The sequence below is a fragment of the Larimichthys crocea genome, chromosome I (genome assembly GCF_000972845.2).
Source record: "Larimichthys crocea isolate SSNF chromosome I, L_crocea_2.0, whole genome shotgun sequence".
NCBI lineage: Eukaryota > Metazoa > Chordata > Actinopteri > Sciaenidae > Larimichthys > Larimichthys crocea.
Genome location: NC_040011.1, coordinates 19184641 through 19210223, shown reverse-complemented (window position 1 = coordinate 19210223; position 25583 = coordinate 19184641). Strand labels below are relative to the sequence as shown.

At 43.1% G+C, this 25583-nt stretch overlaps 3 protein-coding genes across 6 annotated transcripts; 1 reads left to right on the top strand and 2 right to left on the bottom strand.

The window, feature by feature from the left end:
- Positions 1 to 1472: 1472 nt before the first annotated feature.
- rab33ba (RAB33B, member RAS oncogene family a) lies at positions 1473 to 5555 on the top strand. Its single transcript, XM_010734058.3, has 2 exons — positions 1473 to 2197; positions 3597 to 5555. The coding sequence occupies exons 1-2, from the start codon at positions 1970 to 1972 to the stop codon at positions 4098 to 4100; spliced, it is 732 nt and encodes a 243-aa protein (XP_010732360.2). The 5' UTR covers positions 1473 to 1969; the 3' UTR covers positions 4101 to 5555.
- Positions 5534 to 14225, bottom strand: zgc:113425 (hypothetical protein). Of its 3 annotated transcripts, XM_027281841.1 has the most exons (7): positions 14068 to 14225; positions 13697 to 13987; positions 13295 to 13354; positions 10963 to 11094; positions 9547 to 9693; positions 8113 to 8170; positions 5534 to 8004 (listed from the first exon to the last, which is right to left on the bottom strand). In XM_027281841.1, exons 2-7 carry the CDS (start codon positions 13859 to 13861, stop codon positions 7895 to 7897), a joined length of 672 nt encoding a protein of 223 aa, XP_027137642.1. In that variant the 5' UTR covers positions 13862 to 13987; positions 14068 to 14225; the 3' UTR covers positions 5534 to 7894. The 3 variants fall into 3 exon arrangements, with proteins under 3 accessions (XP_027137642.1, XP_019126571.1, XP_019126572.1); XM_019271026.2 differs by having other exon boundaries at positions 13697 to 14225; XM_019271027.2 differs by having other exon boundaries at positions 5534 to 8001; positions 13697 to 14225.
- A 1050-nt stretch (positions 14226 to 15275) lies between these two features.
- setd7 (SET domain containing 7, histone lysine methyltransferase) lies at positions 15276 to 24346 on the bottom strand. Of its 2 annotated transcripts, XM_027285177.1 has the most exons (8): positions 24164 to 24327; positions 23097 to 23226; positions 20773 to 20974; positions 20324 to 20513; positions 19106 to 19187; positions 18888 to 19005; positions 18028 to 18185; positions 15276 to 16271 (listed from the first exon to the last, which is right to left on the bottom strand). In XM_027285177.1, the coding sequence occupies exons 1-8, from the start codon at positions 24201 to 24203 to the stop codon at positions 16079 to 16081; spliced, it is 1113 nt and encodes a 370-aa protein (XP_027140978.1). In that variant the 5' UTR covers positions 24204 to 24327; the 3' UTR covers positions 15276 to 16078. The 2 variants fall into 2 exon arrangements, with proteins under 2 accessions (XP_027140978.1, XP_019126577.1); XM_019271032.2 differs by lacking the exons at positions 15276 to 16271; positions 18028 to 18185; positions 18888 to 19005; positions 19106 to 19187 and having other exon boundaries at positions 20339 to 20535; positions 24164 to 24346.
- Positions 24347 to 25583: the final 1237 nt, after the last annotated feature.

The window sequence follows — 25583 nt, the reverse complement described above, 5'->3', positions numbered from 1 at the left end:
ATAGTTATGTCTATGTGATGTTAAAAAGATCCTTGCTTTCCATTTGCTGCTCAAGGATCTGATTCAACTGGATTTTATCGTGATTTATATCAACTACATCGATGCTGTCAAACATAACTGTCTTTTGCCTTTACAGAGTCCTCTGTATTTCACAGATTTGATCCAGTCGTCATTGACTTTGACCAGTCAAACACCACAACTGAACTTACATTTTTGGCCTCTGATGCTCAGAATAGAAATAATATCTAAATTGATAACATTCAAAATGAGCTTTACTTGTCTGTGTATCATTATGAGATGGGTTCGAATATTTTTGTCATATAGCTACATTCAGGGCTCACTTCACTGCTACCTCCATCATCAAATGGTGCTTCTAATGCATATGATTTTTATGATTTATGATTATTACTATTTTATATCTATGTATTTACAATAGGTGTGGATTTTCTCTCTTTCATAACAGCAGAAGCAGGAAAGGAAGCAAGAAAAGAGGGCTGTACATAAGGAAGGACACAAAGACAGCTGTTATGATGCTATTAGAGAAGCTCGCTAATACAAAGCAGTTAACGAGTGGTGGAGCAGGCACAAGTTTTGATATGCAAACAGTTGTTTAAGAGCAAGTGCATCGGGCCTTTGGACTCAACACACACACACACACACACACACACACACACACACACACACACACACACACAAAAAAAAATCATCTCTTCAACTTGTGTCTTGGTCAATCGGTAGTTCTGTACACCTATCATTGACCTGGGAGTGTCGGGAGCAAATCAAGACTGTATAAAACATGGACGTAGTATCTCAGATGTCACCCACAGGCTTCTCACAGTGTCACTGGCTGCTGCCATCTTGGGCATTTTGACATGGAGCTTTATGGTGATTGACTCGTATTGTAGCCAGACTCAAATTTTTGGCACTTCTTACTTGACACATGTTGGCATAAAAAATATTATTCAACCACATAATTTTACAGAAATCTCTAGAAGTACTGGGATTATCAGTGAGTCAGAGGATTATATAGCCCCACAGTCCCGCACCCTCGCAGATATACAGATTGATAGATGCAGTTTGTGAGACTGAAGTACACAAAGTCCAGAGGGTGGACATTTGGTTTCTTTGAGCTAGCGGCACAGCCACAAAGATGATACCACAAAGAGGTGATGTAACTTCTAACATGTCACTGTATTACCATACAGTGTTTTTTTATGGTTATGAGCTGTGATAGAAGGAAAGTGTGGGCAAACAATCAGGAACTTTATGTAAAATAAGGCATCAACATCATGTCTTATTGTTTATTAGAAGTGAAGAGAATTCAGCCCAAATGGAGGCAGCAGCATCTGTGACTGTGTTGATCATCTGTATTATAAAATATAGATTTGTGTTATATTGACATGCTGCTGTCTGTCTTAAGAACACAGCAGCATATCAGGGACGGTGGTACTTTCGAGAATCGTCTGAATTCTTGAGGTTATCCTGTTAAATAACCACCTGAAAGCAAAGGCGAACACTAGTTGGCATCGGTGGTCAGCAGTGCTGACTGGAGTGAACAGGGTTGTGTGTTGTTAACGAAGTGAAAGCTGAGGTGAGCGTCGAGCTAAACGGTTTACCGACCTGAAGCTCGAGTTTACACGTTTTCTCATGGGGCGGTGAACGCCACACTCGCTTTATCTCGCGAGAGAACGCCTCCTTGGACAACGCTGTACGTGGCTTCACAGCTGAGGACTGGGAGTGTTTACTGGGATGCTCAAGTTAAAGGCAGAGAGAGTGTGTGTGTGTGTGTGTGTGTGTGTGTGTGGACATTGACTACATGTCGCCTGTGTGTGTGGACTGAGAACAGCTGCTGCTTTGTATCGACGCTTCCTCGTCACGCAGCAGCCTGACGGAGAGCTGGTCCAGGAGCTGCCGCCGCTGCTGTCCGAGCTCTGCTTCCCCGGCCCGTCGTCCAGCCTGTCGGTGTGATATGGCGGAGAGCGGCTCGTCGGTTGAATTCTCCGGCTCTCTGACGGGCTCGTCTCTTCCGCCGCCGAGGACCCGCATCTTCAAGATCATCGTGATCGGGGACTCGGGTGTCGGGAAGACCTGCCTCACCTACCGCTTCTGTGCCGGCAAGTTCCCCGAGAAGACCGAGGCCACGATCGGGGTGGACTTCAGGGAGAGGCTGGTCGAGATTGACGGCGAGAAAATCAAGGTGTGCACCGCAGACAGGTTACCGTTACTAACACATCTGTAATCCAGATACAGTAACAATGGAGCACACGTAAACACAACACAGTCATGTCAGTGTACACACAGTACTGTGCAGAGCACTGTACAGGAACAACAAAGATCAACAAACACGAGGTTTCATGTGTGTTTGTGTGAGTCACTGAGCAGGTCCTCTGCAGCCTTGCTCAAGGGCACGTCAGTGGTAATACATGAGGGAGTGTCTGCACTCTGCAGGCCACAGATGGCCCCCGGCACCTTTGTGCACAGCACTGAGGTCATCTAGATGATTAAAGTAGCACAGCTAGCCCTTCATGTAAGGCCACATTTAAAGAGGCACATTAAGAAATTAAAATCAAACAAGGCCTGAGATATGATTACTTTTAGTCCTGAGTATGAGTCAGACTCATGGACTGGAGCTCTGGCAGTCATCATCCTAAGAATGTGCAAAGATGTGGGAGATAGGCGGACCAGAAGTGGGCTGAATGAAGCCTGGTTGGTCGAATAAGCTGTCTGTTATGACATCTACCTGTTAATCCTGCACAACTTTAAGCCTTAATATAATTTGAACAGGTCATGAACTGGGAAATTAGCTATAGAGACCAAACATGTTTATTTCTGCTGTGAAGTTGGACATTTGAACATGGGGACTTATGGAGACTGACTCACTTCTGGAGCCAGCCTCAAGTGGACGTTAGAGCAACTGCAGTTGTTTGCACCTCACAGTCACAGAAGTTGCTACTTGTTTAAGCTCTAAAGATGAATGATTCTACAAATCCCATAGGAAACTAATCCTCGCCTGCCTGGCACATGTCGCCATCATTGACTGTCCAATCTGAGATAACCCTGATGACATCTTCAAGGTTGTTTTCATTAAAAAAAAACAACTGATAAAAAACTGTTGCAGGGACACTTATTCCAGGAAATGAAGAAGCCAGGTTTAATGAAAGAAGTTAATCTGCTGGCGTCCAAACCCAGTTCTTGAACAAGATTCAGAGGAGATGCTCTGCAAAATGTCTTTAAGACAAGACTTAATGTTTGCCAGGAAGACTGTCCTTTGGTTATATTTCAGGATCGTCCAATCAAAATTTGACAAACCAGAAACTTGAATTCCCAGATTGTTGAACAGAGTTTGTTGTGACGTTTCCTTAGAGTGTCTGTTTTTCTCATTGTCACCAAATCCCATGGAAAAAGACCAAAACAACAACGTGTTGTCAATAATTTGTCGATGACAATAGAGCTCCTCTACACAGAGGAATCACATACATCAGGCTGTGGCCACACACACACACAACACTTTAAGAATTAAGTAATTATGGATTTGAGTCATCTAAATTTGATTTAATCCATTTCCGCTGATCCATGTCCACACTGTCCCTCCACAGATCCAGCTGTGGGACACTGCAGGCCAGGAGCGCTTCAGGAAGTCGATGGTGCAGCACTACTACCGCAACGTGCACGCTGTTGTCTTCGTCTACGATGTCACCAACGCAGCCAGCTTCCGCAGCCTCCCCGCCTGGATTGAGGAGTGCAAGCAGCACGCACTGGGCAGCGAGGTACCCAGGATCCTAGTTGGAAACAAATGCGACCTCCAAGACTCCGTCCAGGTTGGCACAGACGTGGCGCAACAGTTCGCCGACGTCCACTCCATGCCCGTGTTCGAGACGTCCGCCAAGAACCCAAACAGTCAAGGAGACGGAAACCACGGCAGAGGGAACAGTGACCACGTTGAGGCTATTTTTATGACGGTGGCCCACAAGCTGAAGTCTCAGAAACCTCTGGTGTTGAGCCAGCCAGCCGAGGGGACGGGGGCTACCATCAACCTGAGCAGCAGAGGAAGGGACAACGGGGGAGACGGGGCCAGAGGCTGGGGCTGCAGCAGCTGCTGAGGGAGGAAACATGGAGGGCAGGAGGGAGACAACTCCAGCCTGAGGCCATACAGGATGGAAGAGATTGATGACGGAAAGAGTAGAGGTCTAGAACGAAAGAACCCTTCTAGCAAAATGGCTTCATAATCAGCACAACACACAGATGAATGTTTCCATTTGAAGAGGATGCATTTTTTTCCAATGCTTGTGCTTAACTTTATAAATGACTTCGAGATCAGGGCTGGTAGTTACAGTATGATTGTTGTTTAGGAAACGCCAAAATCGATCGTCCGTTCATGGAAATTATCCTGAACAAGGGGCCAAAATCAGTTCCCCTCACTCAGTAATGATTTAAGTTCCTCAGCCTGCACCACTGAAGTTTCAGTCGTCGTATCTTCATGAGTTCTGCGGCACACACGGAGACGCAGTGGCATTATTAACCGAGGGACTTTGAGGGAAGTGCCACAGAAATGTCTCTCTGGAAGAAGCTGAGTTTCATTTCTTCATGGAGACTTGTGAGAGGTGGACATAATGACAGAGCACATTAATACAATACAAGCTACACCATTTCATCTGAGCGTGTTAGGACTGTCTGAGAGGTTTTATTCGTAGCACCGTCCGTATCGTACTGACCGTATTATATTGGCAGGTGTATGTTTTGTTTTATCTGCCTCCTTCTTGTACGCGTCACAGGTGGTTGTTTTTAACGCAACCATTTCATTAAAGGTGCCGTGTGGAGTTACCAACACAGTTATGTTTACACCAACATGTGTCCCTGACTATTATTTTTGAAGCTTAACAAACATGTTGAATATGTTTCGTTTGACAAAAACATATTTAACACATTATTCATATTTGTACCACTGTCGTAAACATGAACATGATTTATGATTATATTACTTCAAAAACACAAAAACTAGCCATTTAACAACTTTGCTAACATCTGCCAAATATCAAACAATGTTGCTTTAATATTCTTGTGTATGTAATGACATGTTAATAACATGTCATTACATAAATAAAACAGGGACACACTCATTTCTTTATGGTGGTTGAAAACTCCACAGGGTACATTTAACGTCTGGTTGTTTGAAATTCTTTTAGATTCTTTAAAGGAAATGTGCATCGAGGGAAGTGTCATATCGATTTCTCTATATAGAGCTTTACTAAATCTTGCAAGTTGATTTGGGGGAAAAAAATCTTCCATTTTCATACTGCCTAAGAAACCGTATTCATATTTTCACACTTATTTAGCTATAATCATAAGGGAATACTCAAATATGTTGAACTATGTTTTTAATATTTACTGTAATTGTAAGTGCAGCTGGAAGCTTTGGACTAGTCAAGGCTCGTTCACGCAACTCTGAGCTTGTAGATGGGCTGATGTGGAAAGGTCACACATGGTGAGCTGAATTATGGGTAGTCAGATTGGGCGAGGTCAACCCCCCTATCCATTTTTTTTTTTTTTTTTTTTTAGAATAACAATGATAACGTGAACGGGGTCGCTCATCACGATGAACAGACGTAGAATTATCACCTAAATCTCGTCTTTGCAGAGCTTTGTAATTATGTAACTACACTTGTTTGCACACAGGAGGACGCTGTTTTCAGGGAAAAGGTTGTAAAAACCCGCTGTACAGCATCAGAACAGCACCAAAATGGTGGACAGACAACGACTGCAACTAGCTAGTGAACGTAGTTGAACATTTAGCAGCTCAAGAGCCAGAAGTTTCTCTCAGGAGTTCGTAGAGACCAGAATTAGTTGATGGTTTAATTATCTTTTGAATCACTAACTGGCTAGTTATATTTTTCCTCTTCATTGAATAAAATGGTCCAGCAGGACAGGTAAGATGCGAGGGGGGAGTAACCCAGAGACCCAGAGAAAAGACGAGCTGTGAGTGACTAGTGCTGGATGTGTTAGCAGTTAGCTGGGTAGTTAACTAGAACAAGCAGCTGGTCAGTTTTTGTTCACAGCTCGTTTCTGCAATCGCCCCGGCAGACCAAAACAAATCAGTCATCAAAGGTTTAATTGATGACGCCTATTTATGAGAGACAGAACCTTTGTTTGGCTCAGTTTGTTAGAATCAGAGCTAACATCTGCATAATGTTTTCGCTGCGGTCGAATATAATGTTCTGATTGGTCATTGGTTATTTCTGTATAACGGGCCACTGCTGTGGCCGTTGGAGTGAACACAAATCATTTTTAAATAATTAATTTGACACAGTATTTTTCTCCAATAAGTAGCCGTGTAAAAAGCGTGGTAATGTACAGCAAGCCGGTTATTGTTCCAAAATAAACCAGACACTTGAAAAAGGGTGATTGAAGAGCTGCCTCACTTTGTCAGGGTTTATTTCACAATAACAGTCTGCTCACTGTGCATTATAGCTCATGTACATGTAACAGTTCAACACATCTGCCAGACAGGCCTGCTGTACAGTATGAGACTGAAGTGTGATGGGTGGAACTAGGAATCACCTGTCATCTTGATGATAAAGGACTCAAAGGGAAGCTTTAAGGAATTTGGAAATGGGTGAGAGGATAGTCTTTAACTGGACGTGCCCGTTCCCTCCTCTGTATAGGAAAGGCTGTGAAATAGCCTTATAATAGTCAAACAAGAGTACTGTGTAGGCTAGTCAGTGAATCAAACAGTGAAAACACATACCTCTCATAGTGTGTAAGGCTTTGTAGTGTGCACCTCCACATGTACATGGATGCCTACGCCCACTACTTATCCTGTATGTACGCTTGTGCTACAATATTCAGCATGTTTCGATAACACAGTTGTACAGTAAAAGCTGACGCTGTTTACTTTATACGCCATGATGCATCACAGAGTGCTGTCATGTTAGTTTGCAGATTTGTGTCTTAGTGTTTTTTGGATGGTTCTGTTGTGGCCTCAGCTGGTCCTGTGGCTCCTCTGCTGATCACCCCTACGTTACGCTGCACAGTAACGTCTTCTCGAAGGATAACAGACTATCAATCAGACCAAAAGGCCTTCTCTCAGGACTCGCTGTTCAGAGGCTATGCACACAAACGGAAGGAGAATAAGCACAGACGCCGGCTGTGTTATCTGCATCTCTGCGGCTTGACAGTAATGTGACAACAGTGGAAGACATGGTGGGTGTTCTGTTTTAGTTTGGTTGCTGTACTTTAAGTGTCCTTTGTTTAATGCCTCCCATCCGCCTTCATGTCGGGTCTTACTCTTATTTACTTTGCCTTACTTTTCTTCACTACAGTCATGAACAGCATACTGCGACTGTATCTCGTTGCAAATACCCAGGAAGAAAGAAAAAAATAAATTACAGAATGGTGTTAAAGTGACTAATGAATGAAACTACTGGGGACAGGTAGTTGCAATGGTTTTGTCATGTGTAACCTTGCAATAAAGTACCATGAACATTTCAAAGTGTGGGGTCGTCTCTCAAACAGCTCAGGTGGGTTTTATTTATTAAATACACATAAAATACTTTGAATTTATACACTGAGAACACAACACACAGGAGCTTCACACGCATCACATGGACAGGTCTGAACTTTGGTGACAGAAAATCTTTGGTCAAAGAGCAAATAAAGACGCTGCCACAGTCCAAAGTCAATCAGAAACAACTCCTCTCTCTAAAAGAACTCCATACAACCTTCCAACCTGACGTCTTCAGCGTCAGGTGACTCTTGAGATTCCTTTTCTTCATCCATCCGCAACAAATAAGAAATGTGTAGGCACAATTTGAGGAAATCTAACACATAATCACACCCTCCTCTCTGGAAGGGAGAAGGCAAACAGAGGTACAGGCCCAGTCTTTAATGTGGATGTGTGTCAGGTGAGTCTGCTGTACGGAGGCAATTTGGAGGGACCCTCCTCTTCCTCAGTGGTGGCCTGGTCAGTGGACTGAGCCGGAGAGTTGAAGAGCCTGTTGTCTCCTCCTGCTGGACAAAGAAGAGAACTACATCACTGGACTGCTCGCTGCAGAGAGCGAAGCCACGGCTGCAGCAGCAGCAGCAGCAGCTGTCTGAAGACAATGTTTAACATCTTACCTTGCCAAGTGCAAACCATCTCAGTGTCCCCAGGGTCACACTGAGGAACGAGTGTCTCCTGTAACACACACAAAAACAACATCAGTCAACTCCTTAAAGATAATACTGCCTATATTTTATCACAAAATGTCTTTTTTTTTTTGGACGGAAAGGCCTCGTTATAATCAACAGTGGGGGTAAAATGGAGGCTTAACATTAAAATCCAGCACAATGTTACACTGTACCACAGCATGTATCTCTGTGATTATGGTGTCTGAAGTAAAATTGGATGTGTTCCCCGTGCTACTCAATGTTTCAAACTCGTGCTGCGGCCTGTTTGGTAGTTTTTCCTCCTGGTATGTTTCTCAGTCAACAAATTCTTGCTCACACTCCTGATGAGGTTTGAAGTCAAACAGTGTCATGGCTGAGATGACAGAGAAGCACCCGGTGGGGTTCTGCCGTCAGATGACTGTTATCGAATGTCCAGTCGGCACGGCTGACCTAACGCTATGTCAATCTGGAGGCCAAGGAGCAGATCATGATGGACCTGATCCTCCACCGCACTGGTTCTGGATGCAACTATGAGAGTTAAGAGTGATGCTAGTCAGATTTGGGGAAGTTTACTCTAAAGAGACAAACTTGTTACCCAAGATAATGTTTAGACTCCTCAGACTTAAAGGTGTCGCTCCTATAACATTAAAAGTGGAACATAGTTTCACAATAATAACGATGAAGCATTAATCTAAGCTCTACTGCAGCGTGATGACAGCCTGCCATTTTTTCGAAAGATGTATCTGGCTTAACTTTTTTGTACCCCACACTACCCCACTCACATGAGGGAAAGACCTGCGTTTTCGCCACACTGCCAAAATCATAAATCAAAATTGCCACAGGGCCAAATCTTAGAGGTCTTATTTCCACCTATTTATCTGATTTACTTTTACCCTGTTAACCCTCGAGGAACAAAAAACCCACAGAGGCGTCCTCTTCTCACTGTGGTCTGCGTGTATGGAACGACCTGAAGACCTGAGACTGTTCATATTTTTAAAACTTAAAACATTAGTTGGGAGTGGGTGGGGGGTGTCAGGGATTTATTGTGCGAAGCACTTTGTCTTACATGTTTTGCATGTCTTTCTTGTGTGAATGCGCCCTTAGAAGGCTGTAGTTTTTAAACGAATCAGCTAACATCAGCTTATCTACCAGGCTAGCTACAACAGATACAAACCGGCAGCGACAGAATGACATTTCAGCCAACAAAAGAGACGTCCATTGGATAGAAATTAGGAGCTGCTTCTGTCCACCTCTGCCTGAAATCAACCCATTGTTTGAAAAGATGACAAAATGATGGTCATCAGTGAAGCTGCATGTGTGCCAACAACAACGAAGAGAGGGAGGACTACGAAGAGTCAGTACATTCCATCAAAGTGTAAGGATTCAGACTGTGCTCTTCCCTACCAATCCTGTTCTGCTGTCATAGCAGCCACAGCATGGAAGACTGCGGCAGCCCACGTAGGTGATGAGAGAGGAGAGAGCCAGGCTGATGGTGCAGGTCAGCAGTATGGTGGCGTTGGCCCCCTTCACCATCCGATGAAGCACAAAGGTCTGAGCGGAGACACAAAGAGTGGATAAAACCTGTAAGTAGTCAGAGCTGTGATGTTGTTCTCACACAGAGGACAGAGATTACGGCTCCTGCAGTCAGAACAGTTTGGAGATTTAAAGGGCTACGCAGGATATTTAGTACTGCACTTACATGAAGCTACAGCTACCCTGACTTCAAGTTCCACTAATGCTGGATCCTACAAAACACTTCCCATAATGCAACTGTCTTTGGTTACTGTCCTCTGTGTGTGTTGTAATGCAGGCTTTGTGTTCAAAACTAGTGACATCATCAGGGTTTCTCTCTCAGACTGGACAAAAGCAAGGTAATCACATTAAAGCAGTGTGTGAGTAAGCACTAGAAACATGGTAAAGTAATGATGGCTCTATCCAACACTGAATGGAATGCAGCCACTATTAATGTAATTTTTATTTGCTTTAAGGAAGGTCTACATGATTTACCAAAATAAAACATTAAAATCACCCAATGGAAATCTTTTGTATCAGTGTGTGTGTATTAGAGTTGTCACGATACTAAAATGGGTAACCACGATACTATACCAGACAAAGTATCGCGGTTCCGGGTATTATCGCGATACTGCGGCCTTTTTTTATTATTATTATTTTTATAAACTGCAATGTATTTGTACAAGTTAGTTTGAAACAACGACGTTTGTTTTTTAAGCAAAATTAGTGTTGCCACTGACGAAGACGCCACGGCAGACTCGCTGCTCGGGCCCGGTGCTTCTGCCATGGTGAGTGTGTTGTCTCGTGTCTGGGCGAGACAGAACTTTAGCTTGTTGTTTGTTTTGAAGCGAGTTTCTATCGAAGCGGAGCTGTCTTCGCGGAGTTCGTTCTTGCCGGCAGAAACACACGAACAGCCAATCAGCCAACAGACGGGCGGACCCAGCGTGTGGAAACAGCCTATCATATCCCTGGACGTCACCAGTAACAGGCAAACAGCCAATCATTCAGCAGCTGTGTAGTTCGGTTGCGGTTCCATGTTGGTTTGTTTACAAAGGAGTAGCATGCAGTGAGAAGCCGGGAGGAGAGCAGAGGCGGCCGCTATGTAGCGGAGACTGGCACCGGTAGTATAGTAATCCACGGTAGGACCGTCGTGTAAAATTTCTAGTATAGTAGCGACGGTTATGATTTGGCACCGCGGGGTACCGGGTATACCGTGGGTATCGTGCAACTCTAGTGTGTGTGTGTGTGTGTGTGTGTGTGTGTGTGTGTGTGTGTGTGTGTGTGTGTGTGTGTGTGCGTGATGGTTACCACTTGAGGACTGTCGTGGTGGTGGAAGACCTCTTCATCCTCCTCTCCATAGGTGAGTGTCAGACAGGAGTAACCTGATATAAACACTGCAGCGGCACAGGAGAGACCTGCTGCCACCACCATCACACTCACCTGAGGGACAGAAAGACAGTGACAATTGTTATAAAAATTAAGATTATACTGGGGTGCAGATGTTTTAACTCATATAGATAGTGTGTTTGTCCTGTCTTTTACATGTCTCGCATACCTCCCTTAGGGGCCTCTGATTTACTGAGGCTGGCAGGGAGAGACAATTATAAATTAGTAGTACAAGGACAGGAGGGACAGGCTAGGGGAGTACCATGTGGATATAAAATATAGTGCTCATTACTGAGCAGTAAACCAACTAAAGGAATGTTATGACGTTATCTGTATCGGTGGGGAGGTGTCAGAGACAGCCCATTTTTGAACAATGTATAAGAACCAACTGTTAGAGCTCCTCAGGGAGCCTTTTTTTTTGTGACCCTCTTGTGTGTTGCATTGTTAAACGCTCCTTCTTGTACAAGAATAATAAATTCAACTTAAACTTTGATACTTTGAATCCAGTCCTCTTTATTTAAGGGTTCTTCTTAAAAAATTCTCGAACGATGACAATGTGCTGTGCGTGCTGTGTGTGTGTGTGTGTTTCTCTTTCTCTGACTGATACTTCAGTTCATTCTTTAATACTCATATCCACTGTAGTGAACTGTGTGAAATGTTAGGCTTCCATGCACGGAATAAATCTGATCTTATGAGTGGTTGTTGCACTTTAATATGCTTCAGTCTGTTTTGGTACACTTGACAGTAGACCCAGTTGAGCCAAATGTATTTAGCGCCTGATTCTTAGCCTGTTACAGATAGTTCAGTGTAGATGTATGATACAAACAACAAACTTCCACTATTGAAACTTTTAAAATAGAGTTTCAGGAACATTAACTACACCTCAACCCTGCCTGTCTGACATTCCTATAAATACCCTCCTATCCTGGTCCCCTTCGCTCTCGTATTCCTCAGCCTTCCTGCCCACCCTATTTCTTTCCCCTATTTCTCCTCTCCTTCCGACTCTCCATTGGGTTCTGAGGGGGGTCTGTCGCACCCGCGTGCTACAGCGGATTCCCTACCCAAGCTTCTCGATGACGCAGCATCAGACCAAAGAGTTCACGCTTCACTCACAATCTTCCATATTGTCAATAAATCATTTAAAGTCTGTGTAAAGGCAATACTGAGATTTCCTTCAAAACACAATAAATATGTTGAAAATAGTTGCTGAAAACACGTGACAAGACTTTGAACGATATATTGCTAAAATGTGGAGTTTGAGGTTCAAACAGTTTTTCTCCAGTTTTCCGTCCAGGGTTTTGTGGGCGGTCCTTAAAGGGCGGCTCGATGACACGCTGAGGCCACCCTGAGCATACCCCTGCACCCCTAGCAGAGAGATAGAGATGAATTCATCTCGCTCAGAGTTTCAAAGTTAGCCATGTCATTTTCTGAACTCATCTGACACGTTTCAGTTGCTTCAAAATGTCTGCTTGACCGCTCTCATGGGAGTGGGCGTGACTTCAGCTCATTCAGAGGACACGCCCACCACAGTCCTGGAGCCGAGAATTCATTTCTCACACGATTTTAACACCTAATTTCATAAACTTGTCATTATTTTTAATCATTCAAATTTGGCTGGGTGGTTAATAACACTTTCTTCTTTGGTCTGACAAACTCAAAACACAAATTTATTCTTACTTTACAAGGACTTTAAATATATCTTGTTGATGGTGTGGTCCATGCTAGTGAATCAGTCTGGCTAAAGTGTTCAAATAATGCTCCTCGTGGCCTTGGACTGCATGGTTGAACAGGTAGGGTGCAGATTTAGACTGTAGAGATCATTTTACATGAAGAAAAAAACATATCCACAAACATACAGACATTATTACGTTTATATATAAAGGCTCTAAACAGAAAACAAGTGCAACTTGAGTGCAAAGATGGAGTGACGAAAATGTTGAACATTACCTACATAGAAAATGTCAGTACTCTATTCTCTGAGTGAATACTGACTTCATGTGCATGCCTACTCGGACCAGGTATTGATTGAGTGTCACTGAGATGACTTGTTGGAGATATTGCTAGAGTTGGGTTTAGGGTAAGGTAGACTTGGACACCCTACCTGTGAATTTGTCTATGTACACCACCACTGAGATAAGATAAGAACACGGCCATATTCAAGGTTTTGTGAATTCCCATAAAGATATTACAGGGAGGAGATCAACACGTAACAGAGGATTATTAGAAATAAATAAAGTGGACGTGTCATACTTACCAGTATGGAGTTCTTCCTTTGGGAGGCAAACAGCGCCAGAACACCCGGAGAGGCCATGATCTAAAGAGGACAGAGATCTGAGTGAAGTGGCACACAGCATCTCCTCCATGAGGCTCTCTCTCACACACACACACACACACAGACACACACACACACACACACACACACCATTCAATGTTCTGCTCATTTACTGACAAACCTTCAGTCACGACAATAAAAGTTGTTCAATGAAATGCATGCCAAAGTCTAAAAGTCATCACGTCATGCTCACACATGAAACCTGATCCCAGACCTGATTTACACAACACGGACACTGTCGACGGTCAGTCCACATAGTGTTAAACCCGCTCTGTGAGCCCACATCGACTCCAAGACTTTGTGGACAGAGGATCGATATCTCACCAGTCCTCCCCACACCGGGGTCCGGGTGCTGCTCAGCGGGGTGTCCTTGCGGAAAACAGCGTCCATGAATCCGCACACCACACAAAGACCCGCACAAGCCATTTGGAGAATTCCCAGCACGAGCACGCCCTTCTGGTTGAAAATGAAGTACCTGTATCGGTCCATCTTCAGGTATTAATCCGGTAGAAAGTCGCTGGCACCGGTCGCTCGGTGTGTCCGTACGCCCGGAGGTGAAGTTCAGTGGATGAAACTTCAGGTTAGCTCGATGCTCGGTCACGTTTTGTGGACTCCCTGCGTCATGAGCATGAGATATAGGAGATATTTCTGACCTCTAAAATACGGTTGTTTTCACGTCACGAAGCCGGACTTACACTCTCCCCCCCCGGTGTGTGTGTGTGTGTTCCGGGCTGCGGGCTGGTTTCACTGCGGGTTTCTCTGTCGGTTCAGCAGGTAGGAAGTTTATCCATTAACCTGGCTGACCGCAGCAGGTGGAGGGAAGGCACGGGGAGTCTGGTGCCCAGTGTTTGGACTGTCAGGCTGCCGTGACGTGATTTTAACTCCTGATACTTGTACCTAATAATATATTAATATTGGAGCGGGATCTTAGTACTGCACTTTTTATCAACTAAATAATATATATATAGATATATATATATATAAAGATTATATAATATTATATATATATATATATATATATATATGTGTGTGTGTATTAAAACTAAAACATTTAATTACAAAGGATGTTGTTTCACTGTAAATAATATAAAAGTACAGTCTGGATCTGCTCTGTGTGGAAAGTGTGACGACATAACATTTTTATTATGGCACAATATAATTAAAATGAAATGAAAAATAAAGTTCACCTTTGCGTCACCAGATTATTTGAAAAACTTGAAAATCTTGTTAATTAATTAAAGGCCCAGTGTGTAGAATTTAGTTGCATCTAGTGGTTTAATCGCCACATTGCAGTCTCCTCACATCACCCTCACCTTCTTAGTGTAAAGGAGAAACAACACTTTAAGGGTCTGTTTAGAGTCAGTGTTTAGTTTGTCTGTTCTGGGCTACTGTAGAAACACTGTGTTTCAGCATGGCGGCCATGAAAGAGGACCCGCTCCCACTGTAGATATATAAGGAGAATTTAATTTTTTAGTAACAAAAACAAAAAGATTCTTATTTTAAGGTGGTTATCCATGCATGGAAAACATAGTTATGAATATTATATTCCATGTCTGGCTTATTCTGAAAATGAAGCATTTAGTGGCATCTTGCAGTGTATTGCTGACTAAACACAGAAAAAACATGAAAGGCCCTATCTCGTGCCAGTTTTTAGTTTGTCCACTCTGGGCTACTGTAGAAAAATAGCAGACATCGAGTCATCGAGTGGAAGAGCAGATATAAAAGACTAATTCTAAGAGAACAAAAACATAAAAGAATCTTATTTTCAGCTGATTATACACAAATGAAAACGTAATTTTTTATCATTTCTCAGACATCAGCTCTTAATTTGGATCTTCAAATACTAGTAAATTAGTGTAATATACAGTATACAAACCATCATATAAAAAGCGAGGCGTGTGAATAGATTTTCTTATTGTTGGGACTTTATTTTGTAGGGTATGAACACAGACACCAGGTTAGAAAAGTTCACTGTAGGTCTTTCCTGAAGTGGTAGGCCATCCTTTATTTTCCCACCACATGCTTACATTATAAATCCACTCGACACAGCTCAGGAAATACAGTTCTTTACCAATTTCAGAGATCATAAATAAATTAGTCACTGTAACATATACTGTATAACCGTGTAAGTAAACAGGCCTATAAATTTACACTTTTTCAAGTTTATGTATCGGGCCAGCTGATTCTGTTCAAATGATGTAGGAGTTAAACAGAAAAGAGAAATACCGTGCGGTAAAGTAGTGCAGGTAAACTGCAGCCGCTGCATCAAACAACTGACAAAGAGCTGAAGTGAAAACTGAGAAAAATGATATGAGTGTTTCTATCATACCCTAAATTTATAAGCACCATGAGCACGTAAATTGTGATTTCTATGTGAGTTATGTGATGAAGAGAAGAGTGGTAAAATCAGACAGAACCTCCAGCCAGAGACATGTCTCCTCTAATAACATTTGGTTTCTTGCATAGTTCTTGTGTTACTTTGGCCTTGGATCTGCAAGGCTTTCATTCATACTGAACTGCTCAAGAAGTATTCCGTTTGAATTCCATATGAAGCATAGTAACAGCTCAAATGTCTACAAGGTGATTTGCAGTTGCAGGGGTTATCAGGTGTCATAATGCTGCAGGAGTCTTATAAGGTGGTAGCACAGGTGGAAGGGGGCTATTTTATTGTATTATTTTATTGTCCAAAGGAATTCATCTGTGTTCTTATTGGCCGGTGGGAGCCGCTTGTCTCTGCTGGAACTCCTCCAGCTCCTGTTTGTACCAATCAGGAGCCTCGGGGCCGTTCTTTCCTGTTGGCTTGTGATCGTAACCATAAGCGACCATTAGCTCCTCGTCTTTCTGCACAGGCCTCAGGGTTCGGACACACTTGATAGACCCAAAACGAGGGTGGACAAACCTGCACAAACCAAAAAAAAAAAAGTTTAGTTAAATATAAATATTATTTAAATATAAGTCAACTTAAATCACCCATTAAGTCAAAACTGACTGTTTAGTGCTACATGTCACCTATCCTCCAGGATTTGGACCATTTTTGGTATTTTCAGGTATTCTTCATGATATTTTAGAGTTTCCCGATAAAACATAAAAACTTGTTGATGATGTCATCCTGCACTCTGGTACGTGTACTAATTTAACATCCAATGAAACGCTTCCTCTCTTCTGACACCGCCTTCGCAGAGTGCTTCCTGTTTGATCCAGTCTATGAGTGACTGTGAGGGCTGCTACAGTCATCTATGTCCGGGCCTCACTGATTACTGTACAAAAGCACAACTTTACAACTTTATTCAGTGATTTTAAAGAAAATGGATCAGATTTTATACACAATATTTTTGGTGATGTCCTCCAGCTGCTGAAGCTGATCAGCTTCAACTCAAGTTTCCTGTTGAACAGATAGCTTTCACCTAATTGCATGCTAAAGTAGGTAACTGCTAATTAATTGCTGCTAACTGAATCTGCCATTAGCAACAGAACTGGGCTCAGCAGCCAGAACAGAAAGGGTATCAGTACGGGCAATAATGTTACAATACAGAGGTGATTTACAGATTTTCCTGACAGAAAGATTGCTAAGAAGTAAACCACTAACTGTCATTAGCTCTGTCAGCTGTGTAGCTAGCCAAACTAACTCTGGGAGCCCTGGGATGCCAGGAGCCTAACCCGGCAAGAAAACTGACCACTGCTGGTTTTAGAGATTGTGTTCAGTCCCAGGTCTGGCTGTTCACTGGAAGGAACAAGAAAAGATAGTACCTCGCGCATCATGCTCGGATTACTTTCAGTTACATTGCGCAGGCATAGGCGAGAGGAGGGGAGGGGGGTGAGCGCGTGAGACTGAGATACAATGAGCTACATGAAGCACCCGTGCATGCATTCAAGCGAAAACTCTGTTCAGCGTGTTCTCGTGTTCAGGGCGACTGGTTGCGAGAGAGAGCGCGCCGATTGGTTTGGTCAGCAAAATACACCAATAAGCTTTCGTTGTGGGAGGGACTTCGATGTACTCTCTCCGACTTATTATTTATCACCACAGGTTTAAAAATTCTGTGTTCACTCCTTCAATCAATGCAGCTCGCGAAATGGCAGAGGGCGAATCCTCCAGTAAGAAAAAAAAAATACAAAACTCATTTTACAGCAGAGTATACGAAAGTATATCCTTGTCTTGTTAAAGTGAGGAATGATGACACCATGGCAAGGTGCACTGTGTGCAACAGTGATTTCAGCATTTCCCACGGCGGACTTAATGATTGCAAACGACATGTCGAGGTATGCCAAGTTCATCAACCCCCCCCCCATCTCCCTGAAATGCCTTTTTGGAACTTGGGATGTCTGCTTATGGCGCTAGCTGCAACGCATAGTGGTGGGGGTGTGATGCACACTCAGTGCTGGACTGTAACAGGTCCCGTAAACCCATAAAATAGAGAAACAAGCAGTACTCTGCTTCCTGTTTCATGGGAACTTTAAGTTAAGCCAACATGGACCATAAGTTCTTCAACATCTATTGAAGAAAACAGTGTGATGCAAATGAAAGCTCCACGACAGCCACTAAATGACCCTTGTGAAGAATCAAATACTCTTTTCCAAGCTCAGAATTGAGAATTTTATTTTTAAAATGTATGACTCTCTCCCCCTCTCTGTACCCTCTTCTGTTATTTTGTACTCACGGGTCATATTTGCAGTTGGGGGTGAAGGAGTGGTTTGCCTTGTGACCCAGAGAGGCGCAGTATCTCTCCATCTGGTCAAACGGCTGAGGAACGTCAATCACTGTATCTTCATCCAGTGAGATGGTGTTCCCGTTCAGAGCCCAGTCCCGGCTGTCCACCTGAGGAGTCCATGTACAAATATACAAAACTAAAGGACACATGTAAAGGGTGGCAAAAATGTCAACACATTCTCATTTAGCAATATTCTTTGCTAAATATTGCAACACTTTATCTGTTACTTTACATTACTTTTAGCTATTTGAACTGTGTTCATTTTAGCCAATTATTTCAACTTCTTTGCTCTCCTGCTAACTATCTTATTAGCACTTTCAACATATGGTGTTCACGTGTATTCAGGATATTTCTACTCCATTATTCAAATTTCTATGTTATCACATTAGTATAGCTACTGCACAATCTTTACCCTCTAACAACTACAGACGTACCCCCTATGGTAGTATCCCTAGTTTGGAATTACTGCTCTTTAAGGACCAGTAGCTGATTGCAACCCTGTCGCCTCACCCTCCCCTTTGTGAAGGACAAACAACAGTAGCCATGAAAAACCTGAATGGTCCCACCTAAAGTCAGTTTTAAGTTTGTCCATTGTGGGCTACTGTAGAAACATGGCACACTCCATGGAAGAGGACCCACGACGTCTGAAGTTAAATAAGGCTCATTCTAAAGTAACAACATGATTCTTATTTTCAGGTTATCACACTAATGAAAACAGAAAAAAAAATTGTAGTCCATTTCTGCCATATTTTGTAAATCTGACACATTGGACCTTTAATAATCTATGTCACATACTCTGTAGCTCATACCTCAGAGTGTGTGATGCGTACTCCATTGTAAAAAGCCATCACAGTGTCGGTCTCAGCATCCATCTTGGCAAACAGACCCTGTCCTGCTCCTTTGATCATAGAGTCTGCCACAAACACCCTGAAACACAGAGACAAGACGAAGAACAGTCCTGAACTCTGATGCTGAATCCACACGTCACTTACAGCCCAGCAGGATGTACAGTACAACATTTACTTACTTTTGGTTCTCGTAGGGATCAGGAAGCAGAGTGTGGGTGGCGATACAGGTGGAAGTGGACTTGTCATACGAGTAGACAGGACCTTAAAAACAATATGTCATGTTAATGTTCAGATGTCTTCACAAATCTAGAAGAATATAAACCAAAACTGCAGAAGACAGAGACCTGTCAGACCACTGTGTGAGCGATTTCAGGAAAGGAAACAGGTCTTAATGGATCCATGAATTCCTGAAGCTTCTATGTAAACCTTTACAACCTCTTCAAACTCCTTCCTACTCAGCTTACTGCAACATTGTGTAACATTCCTACCATAAAAACAGATTTTAAATCGTACGCTGTTCTCGCATTTTGTAACTTTTGACACCATCAACTATTTGACTGATTTTGGTGAAACTGGATCATATTTTATGGAGAAAGTGTTTTATGGTTTTCCCTCTGATGTACTCCGGCTACTCCGCCTCAAATCTCTGTGATTTACTCTCTCTCTGTGAGTTAAACAGCTGCCAACTATAGCTGCTGTTAGCTCAGTTTGTTAGTCAGGCTGCCTTTACTGTGAGCTCAGGGCACCAGGGGCGCTTTCACACCAGCACTCTTTGGTCCTCTTTAAATGGATCAGAGTTCATTTCCTTGGATAGTCCGGTTCGTTTGGGCAGGTGTGAAAGCTTGACCGAGCTCTGGTGCGGACCAAACAAGTGAACTCTGTTCCGTCTGAAAACGTGGGTCTCGTTCCACTTGCAAGTGAACCCTGGTGCGATTGGCTTGTTGGTTTGGGCAATACTGCCCCAAACGAGCACCTGTTGTAACTGCATGATGTTGTCCATTTGGTTTGGTGCAGTGTGAAAGTGAACCAAACCAAATAAAGGCGTGAAATTTTTCATTCCCCGCCCAAATGAACCCAATCGAGTTCCCCGGACTATCCTGGTATGAAAGCAACAGTAGTGTTTGTACCACAGTTGTTTTAGAGCTGGTGTCATGCCAGAACAGGAGCTGGGCAAGTGGGCAATGTAACCAGGGTCAGCAGCTTCTATGGCCATAATGAGAAAAAGGTGAAGAGACTGAAGAGGATGAAATGAGGAGAGAGCGAGCGAACAAGAAGCTGCTGGACAAGAGTAAATGTGGGACTGACTTTTAGTTGTTGGCGAGAGCTTGGTGAAATAAAAGGCTGAAAGTGGGAGATTTTAGTGCACATCTCATCATAAAGATGACATCTGTACTCACTGTTGGGTGTGATTTCGAAGCGTGGTCTTCCACCTTCATTGGAGATCAGGGTGCCGAGGCGAGCCTCAATCAGCTCACCATCCACAAAGCTTCCACAGAGAGCCGTCCGTCTATCGGGGTAGATGTATGCTACAGATTTACCAGTCATCTCGCCGTCCTCATTCACCTCCCCAAACACACAGCCTCCATCCTAGGCGCACCACAGTACACACCAACATCCACAAAACACAAAGTTAAGAAACACCATTCAGTTACTTTACTTACTGCTATGTTCTGTATGTGCAGAACCCATGCACCGCACCTTCAACAAGACCTCTAGTGCCACAGAGAACTTACACAAGTTAGATAAATACTTCCTTACTATGGCCCCTGAGGAGCATGGAACTAAGTGAATTTTCCAGACATGTAAATATCTCCACTGTGCTGTAGTGAACACTGAGCTGACTCACAGGGTAGTAGACCCAGCATTCCCCACACCGGTTGTTGTCTTTGTACTGGCCCTTGAACACCAGGCGACCCTCGCCATCAAACTCCTGAGCGGGCCCGTTGAGGTCGCCGTCCACATACGTGCCATGGAGAACACCGCCATCTTCGTATGTATACATCCCCTGACCATGCAGAGCATCGTCTACATAGAAACCCTCCAGGGTGCTGTGGTGGAGAGAGACAGGAAGAGGAGAGCTGCAATGAAACTTAAGATATAAATAAATTCAATCACCTCAGGCTGAGAAGAGTCAGACAAAAGACAAAATTAAGTAATGCAAGAAGAGTCACTTTTGTCATCATTTATCTCATCAACCTCCGTGGCTCCAGAAGTGAGTCAGTCTCCATAAGTCCCCATGTTAGACAGCAGAAATAAACATGTTTACAGCCTGGTACAAAAAACAGTTTTGGTCTCTGTAGCTAATTTCCCCGTTCATGACAACTGTACTGAGGGTGAATTTATATACAACTCACCTGTTCACATTATATTAAGGCTTAAAGTTATGCAGAATTAAGGGCGTGGACACTTTTTTAAAATTTTAGTTTACTTCTTCGATCATATATCAGATTTATATAAACTGGGGTTATATAAGTTATTTCTTTGTGTGTTCTATTATATAGGATACAGACAGAATACAACAGAAAGTTGTGATATTTGGGATCAAAGTAGTAATATTTCCAAACTATGGAGGTAATATTAAAAAAATCATCTTTTGAAGAAAAAAAGTCTATATTTGTAGAATAAAATGATGATATTTTCAGAATAAATTAGGAACATTACGAGGAGAAGGTTGCTCCAGGAACAAATGTAATAAACATATGTATGTTATGATTAGATTGGGTAGGCTGGGTAACAGCCCTCTGTACTGTACTGTACAGTGACTATTGTTCTGGTGTTGTCTGGTGATGTCACTGCCCTTTGACCAGCACACAGCTGTGGTCTGTGTCTGCACACTACAGCATGTCACCTCTGGTCCCCCCCTTTGTTTAGCAATATGACCATGGGTGCCTATTAGGTCTGATCCACTGCATCCAAGCTTAGGGAGGCTGCTGTGCACTGCAGTTAAACGGAGGTGGGGTCAAGCCACTCAAAGATCAATTTTACACTATGTGTGAAGTGTTTTGAAAAGTATACTCAAGATTTACCACAGAAAAGTAATCTGAACTTCCCAAAGCTTTTCTAGCCTAAGAGGCTGTCAGTCAGAGCTCTGAGCCACTCTGTCTGTCTATGGAATATGAGCAAGATACCCACAGAGCATTAACATTCACTCAATGCACAGTAGGGCTGCCACAAACAATTATTTTGGTAGTCGACTAATCACAGATTATTTTTTCGATTAGTCGACTAATCAGATCATGCGTAAATTGACTGTCCTGGAGAGGGGCGGTTGGGCGGGCGCAGTAAAGCTCGTGGACGGAGCCGTGAGCCACCTTCGCCCCCGAGTCTTTCCATGCCGACCAAGGGCCGCCACGGAGGAAATGCGCCCGGCGGAGGCTATGTATCCTCCCACACCGTGCGGCCGTCTCTGACCCGCCGAGTTGAATCCCCCGGGCAGACTGCGCAGAACTTGCGGAAAAATTGCAGTGATTGGCCCTGAATTCACGGGGATTCAATGAAGTTGTGTTGAATCGCAACATCGTGAATTCCTGGAGGGTCTGTGTTATGGTATCATTTACGGTACAGTCAGGCCTGACGCCGATTACCACTACTGCGCATGTGCGTAGGAGTGTGTGTGTGTATGTGACAGAAAGGCAGACGTGGCAGTGGAAGCTGCAGCCGCAGTTTGGAGAGAAAAGCAAAGTTAAAAAAAACAAAAAACGATGCGTCGACTACTAATTTAGTTGTCGACGATTTTGTCGGCACTTCATCCTTTTGCAATACTACAGATCTGTGTCCTGACCTCTGCCTCAGTCTGCACTGTGCTTCAAAACATGTCCGGCTGTGGACATTTAGATATCAAATCAAATCAAATTTTATTTGTATAGCTCAAAGTCAGAAAATACATTTGCCTTTGAGGGCTTTACAATCTGTACAGGGAGTGACACCCTCTGTCCTTAGACCCAACCTCAAATCTAATGTAATATGGAGTAAAATCTCAATTCATTTTATTTTCTATTAACTTTATTCTAATTCTTTTTAACCTAAATAAAATATTAATCTTGTGTAGATAGTGTAGATTGATAAAAAGAGAGAGATAGAGACAGTAACAAGTGTTGATTAACAAAGTACTGCTCTGATAATCAGTCAAGGTAAATGTGTGCATTCATTCCTGTCTTGTCTTCACAGTACCTTCCATCAAAGAAGAAGAACTTGCCCTTTCCATTCTTCTCTCCGTGGCTGAAGTGTCCCTCAAAGCGATCGCTGGATGAGTAAGTCACTGTGCAGAACCCATGCGGCTGACCATCGTCATCCAATGGACCTGAAAACACACACACACACACACACACACACACACACACACACACAGGGCTAAGATGATTCTGCTGATTTGACAGGACTGAACACATTGGCTCCTTGGCACAGTTTTGAGTGCAGACTAATTCACATTACACAATTATTTTACCCACTGTGTCCAGTGTGTCAAAATGTGGGTGTCTATCTACAGAATATTAAATGGAATATCATATTCATAACTCTGTGAATAACAATCTTTATGTTTTTGTCACCTTAAAATGTGTCTAACATGTTGAAGCACCGAGACCAGGAGAGGCAGCAACCAAAGCTAGTTCACCAAAAGTTATCTTTGTGTTAAAGATTGATTTTATGAGTTTACTGACAGGAACGGCACGCAGAACCTACCAGAACACATTTACAACACATGGGCAACATTAAAAGAACAAACGCCCCATGTTTCCAGTGGGCTCAGTGTTAATACAAACAGTAAAAACAGTAGTGTGTGTGTGTGTGTGTGTGTGTGTGTGTGTGTGTGTGTGTGTGTGCTCAGCCAACATAAACAACACTTTTGTGTTATCAGTATAAATGCTCACGCCACTACATGAGACACAAAGCATTAAAACGCCACAGCTGTTCGTGTCTTACAGAACCGAGCACGTTTCTTTATTATGAATCTAAGTGTGATGCGTTATGGTTTCTTTCTGCCTCCATGCTCAAATCTTTCCAGCAGCGGCACGCCGACATCATCCAGGCCGCCCTCACTCGCTCGTCAAACGGACTCGCTTCTGAAATAAAGTCCGCGGCGCTCTGAAGTTACCGAGCGGGCCCGCCGACAGACTGACTCATGGAGATTTACGGAGAAGTGACAGCACTACAGTCTCTAACCGGCAGAGAAACGTCGCACATAGCAAACATGTTGTGATTCAGAGGCAGATCAAATGAAAAAAGAAGACGTCGCTTACCTTCCACGGCCTCTTCTATGTTCTCGTCATCGCTGTCCATGCTGCTGCAGGAGGCTGCTGGATGACCACGCCGCAGCTCTGACTGCTTCCCCTGTCACCACGGGGCGTCATGGGCACGGCATGATGTGACAGCTGACGAGGCTTTCACCTGATCCTGGATGCACGGACACACACGCATTTTTTAAGCAAAAAATAAATTAAAAAAAAGAAAAGAAATTGAGCAAAATTATTTCTTAAATAAGCGATTTTATCTCAATTTCTCCAAATAATGCACAGCCCTATTTCAAGTTACACATTTTCAGAATTCATCACTCCCTTTCATGAAATTCAAGAAGACATCCCCCTCCCCAGCAGGTGTTTCCCTTCCCTGACTGAAATCATTTAGTCATATGGTGAAAATTGGACCTACCCAGTGTGGAGAAATTCAGTTTTGTGAATGTTTAAGAAATCATAAGGGTGAAGTAATCTGGCAGCACAACAACCAGCTGTTGATGGGAAATAGAGTGGACAGTGTCCTTATTCACGCCTCATTTAATGCAACCTGATAGTGTCCCTTCTGTCATGTTTGGCATGTCTTTAAAGCTGCAATAATCAATTGTTGACCACTGGGGGGCGTACAACCATTAAAAGAAATTAAAGCCCCTTTCACACTGGACAGAAAACCCACTCATGTCTGGTGTTTGTCTTCAGTAAGGGTACAATCAACATTCATTCCTGGATCAGTGACTCTGCAGTGGTCACAGGTATCAGCTCCAGCTCATCCCTTTTTTGGCATGTTGCTGTGACACAGCAAGTTTCCAAATGTTGGTGCATAAATAGCCACCAACATTTTTTATTGTTTTTTTTCCAGTCCATGGAAAAAACAAAAGTCCATCCATCTCTGTTCAAGCAGTGCTCAGACATTGTCCCAAATTTATCTGTGTTGAGTTTGATAGAGAGACTGAAGTAAAACGTATAAGAACAGTAAACACATTGGCACTGGCCTCCATGCTGCTTTCTTCTATTTACTCTTACCCTGTTTTCTGTTCATGACGTCCAACATGACTCATTAGTTTAAAAAAAAAAAAAAAGCAAACTCCTCTACATTGCCAGTAGACAAGTTTGCCTTTTTGTTTTTTTTTTGTTTTTTATCAGATGACTAAATATGTATTATGAATAATTATGGCTGTTTTTAACAAACAGCTGCAACTTGAAAGAGAGAAGTGATCATTATTTGCATGCACAAAAAGTGACAGAAGTAAATGTGTAAAAAGAAAAGTGGTTGGAGAAGTTCCATGTTTCTCCACCCTCACACACCTGGCCAGTCACTGCATGAAGTGGGTGGATAGTAACATGGAGTTGTGTGAGTTAAACCATGGCCGTACTGTATGAATTATGACGTTCCAGGGCAGGGCTTCAATATCTCAACGTGACAGCACTT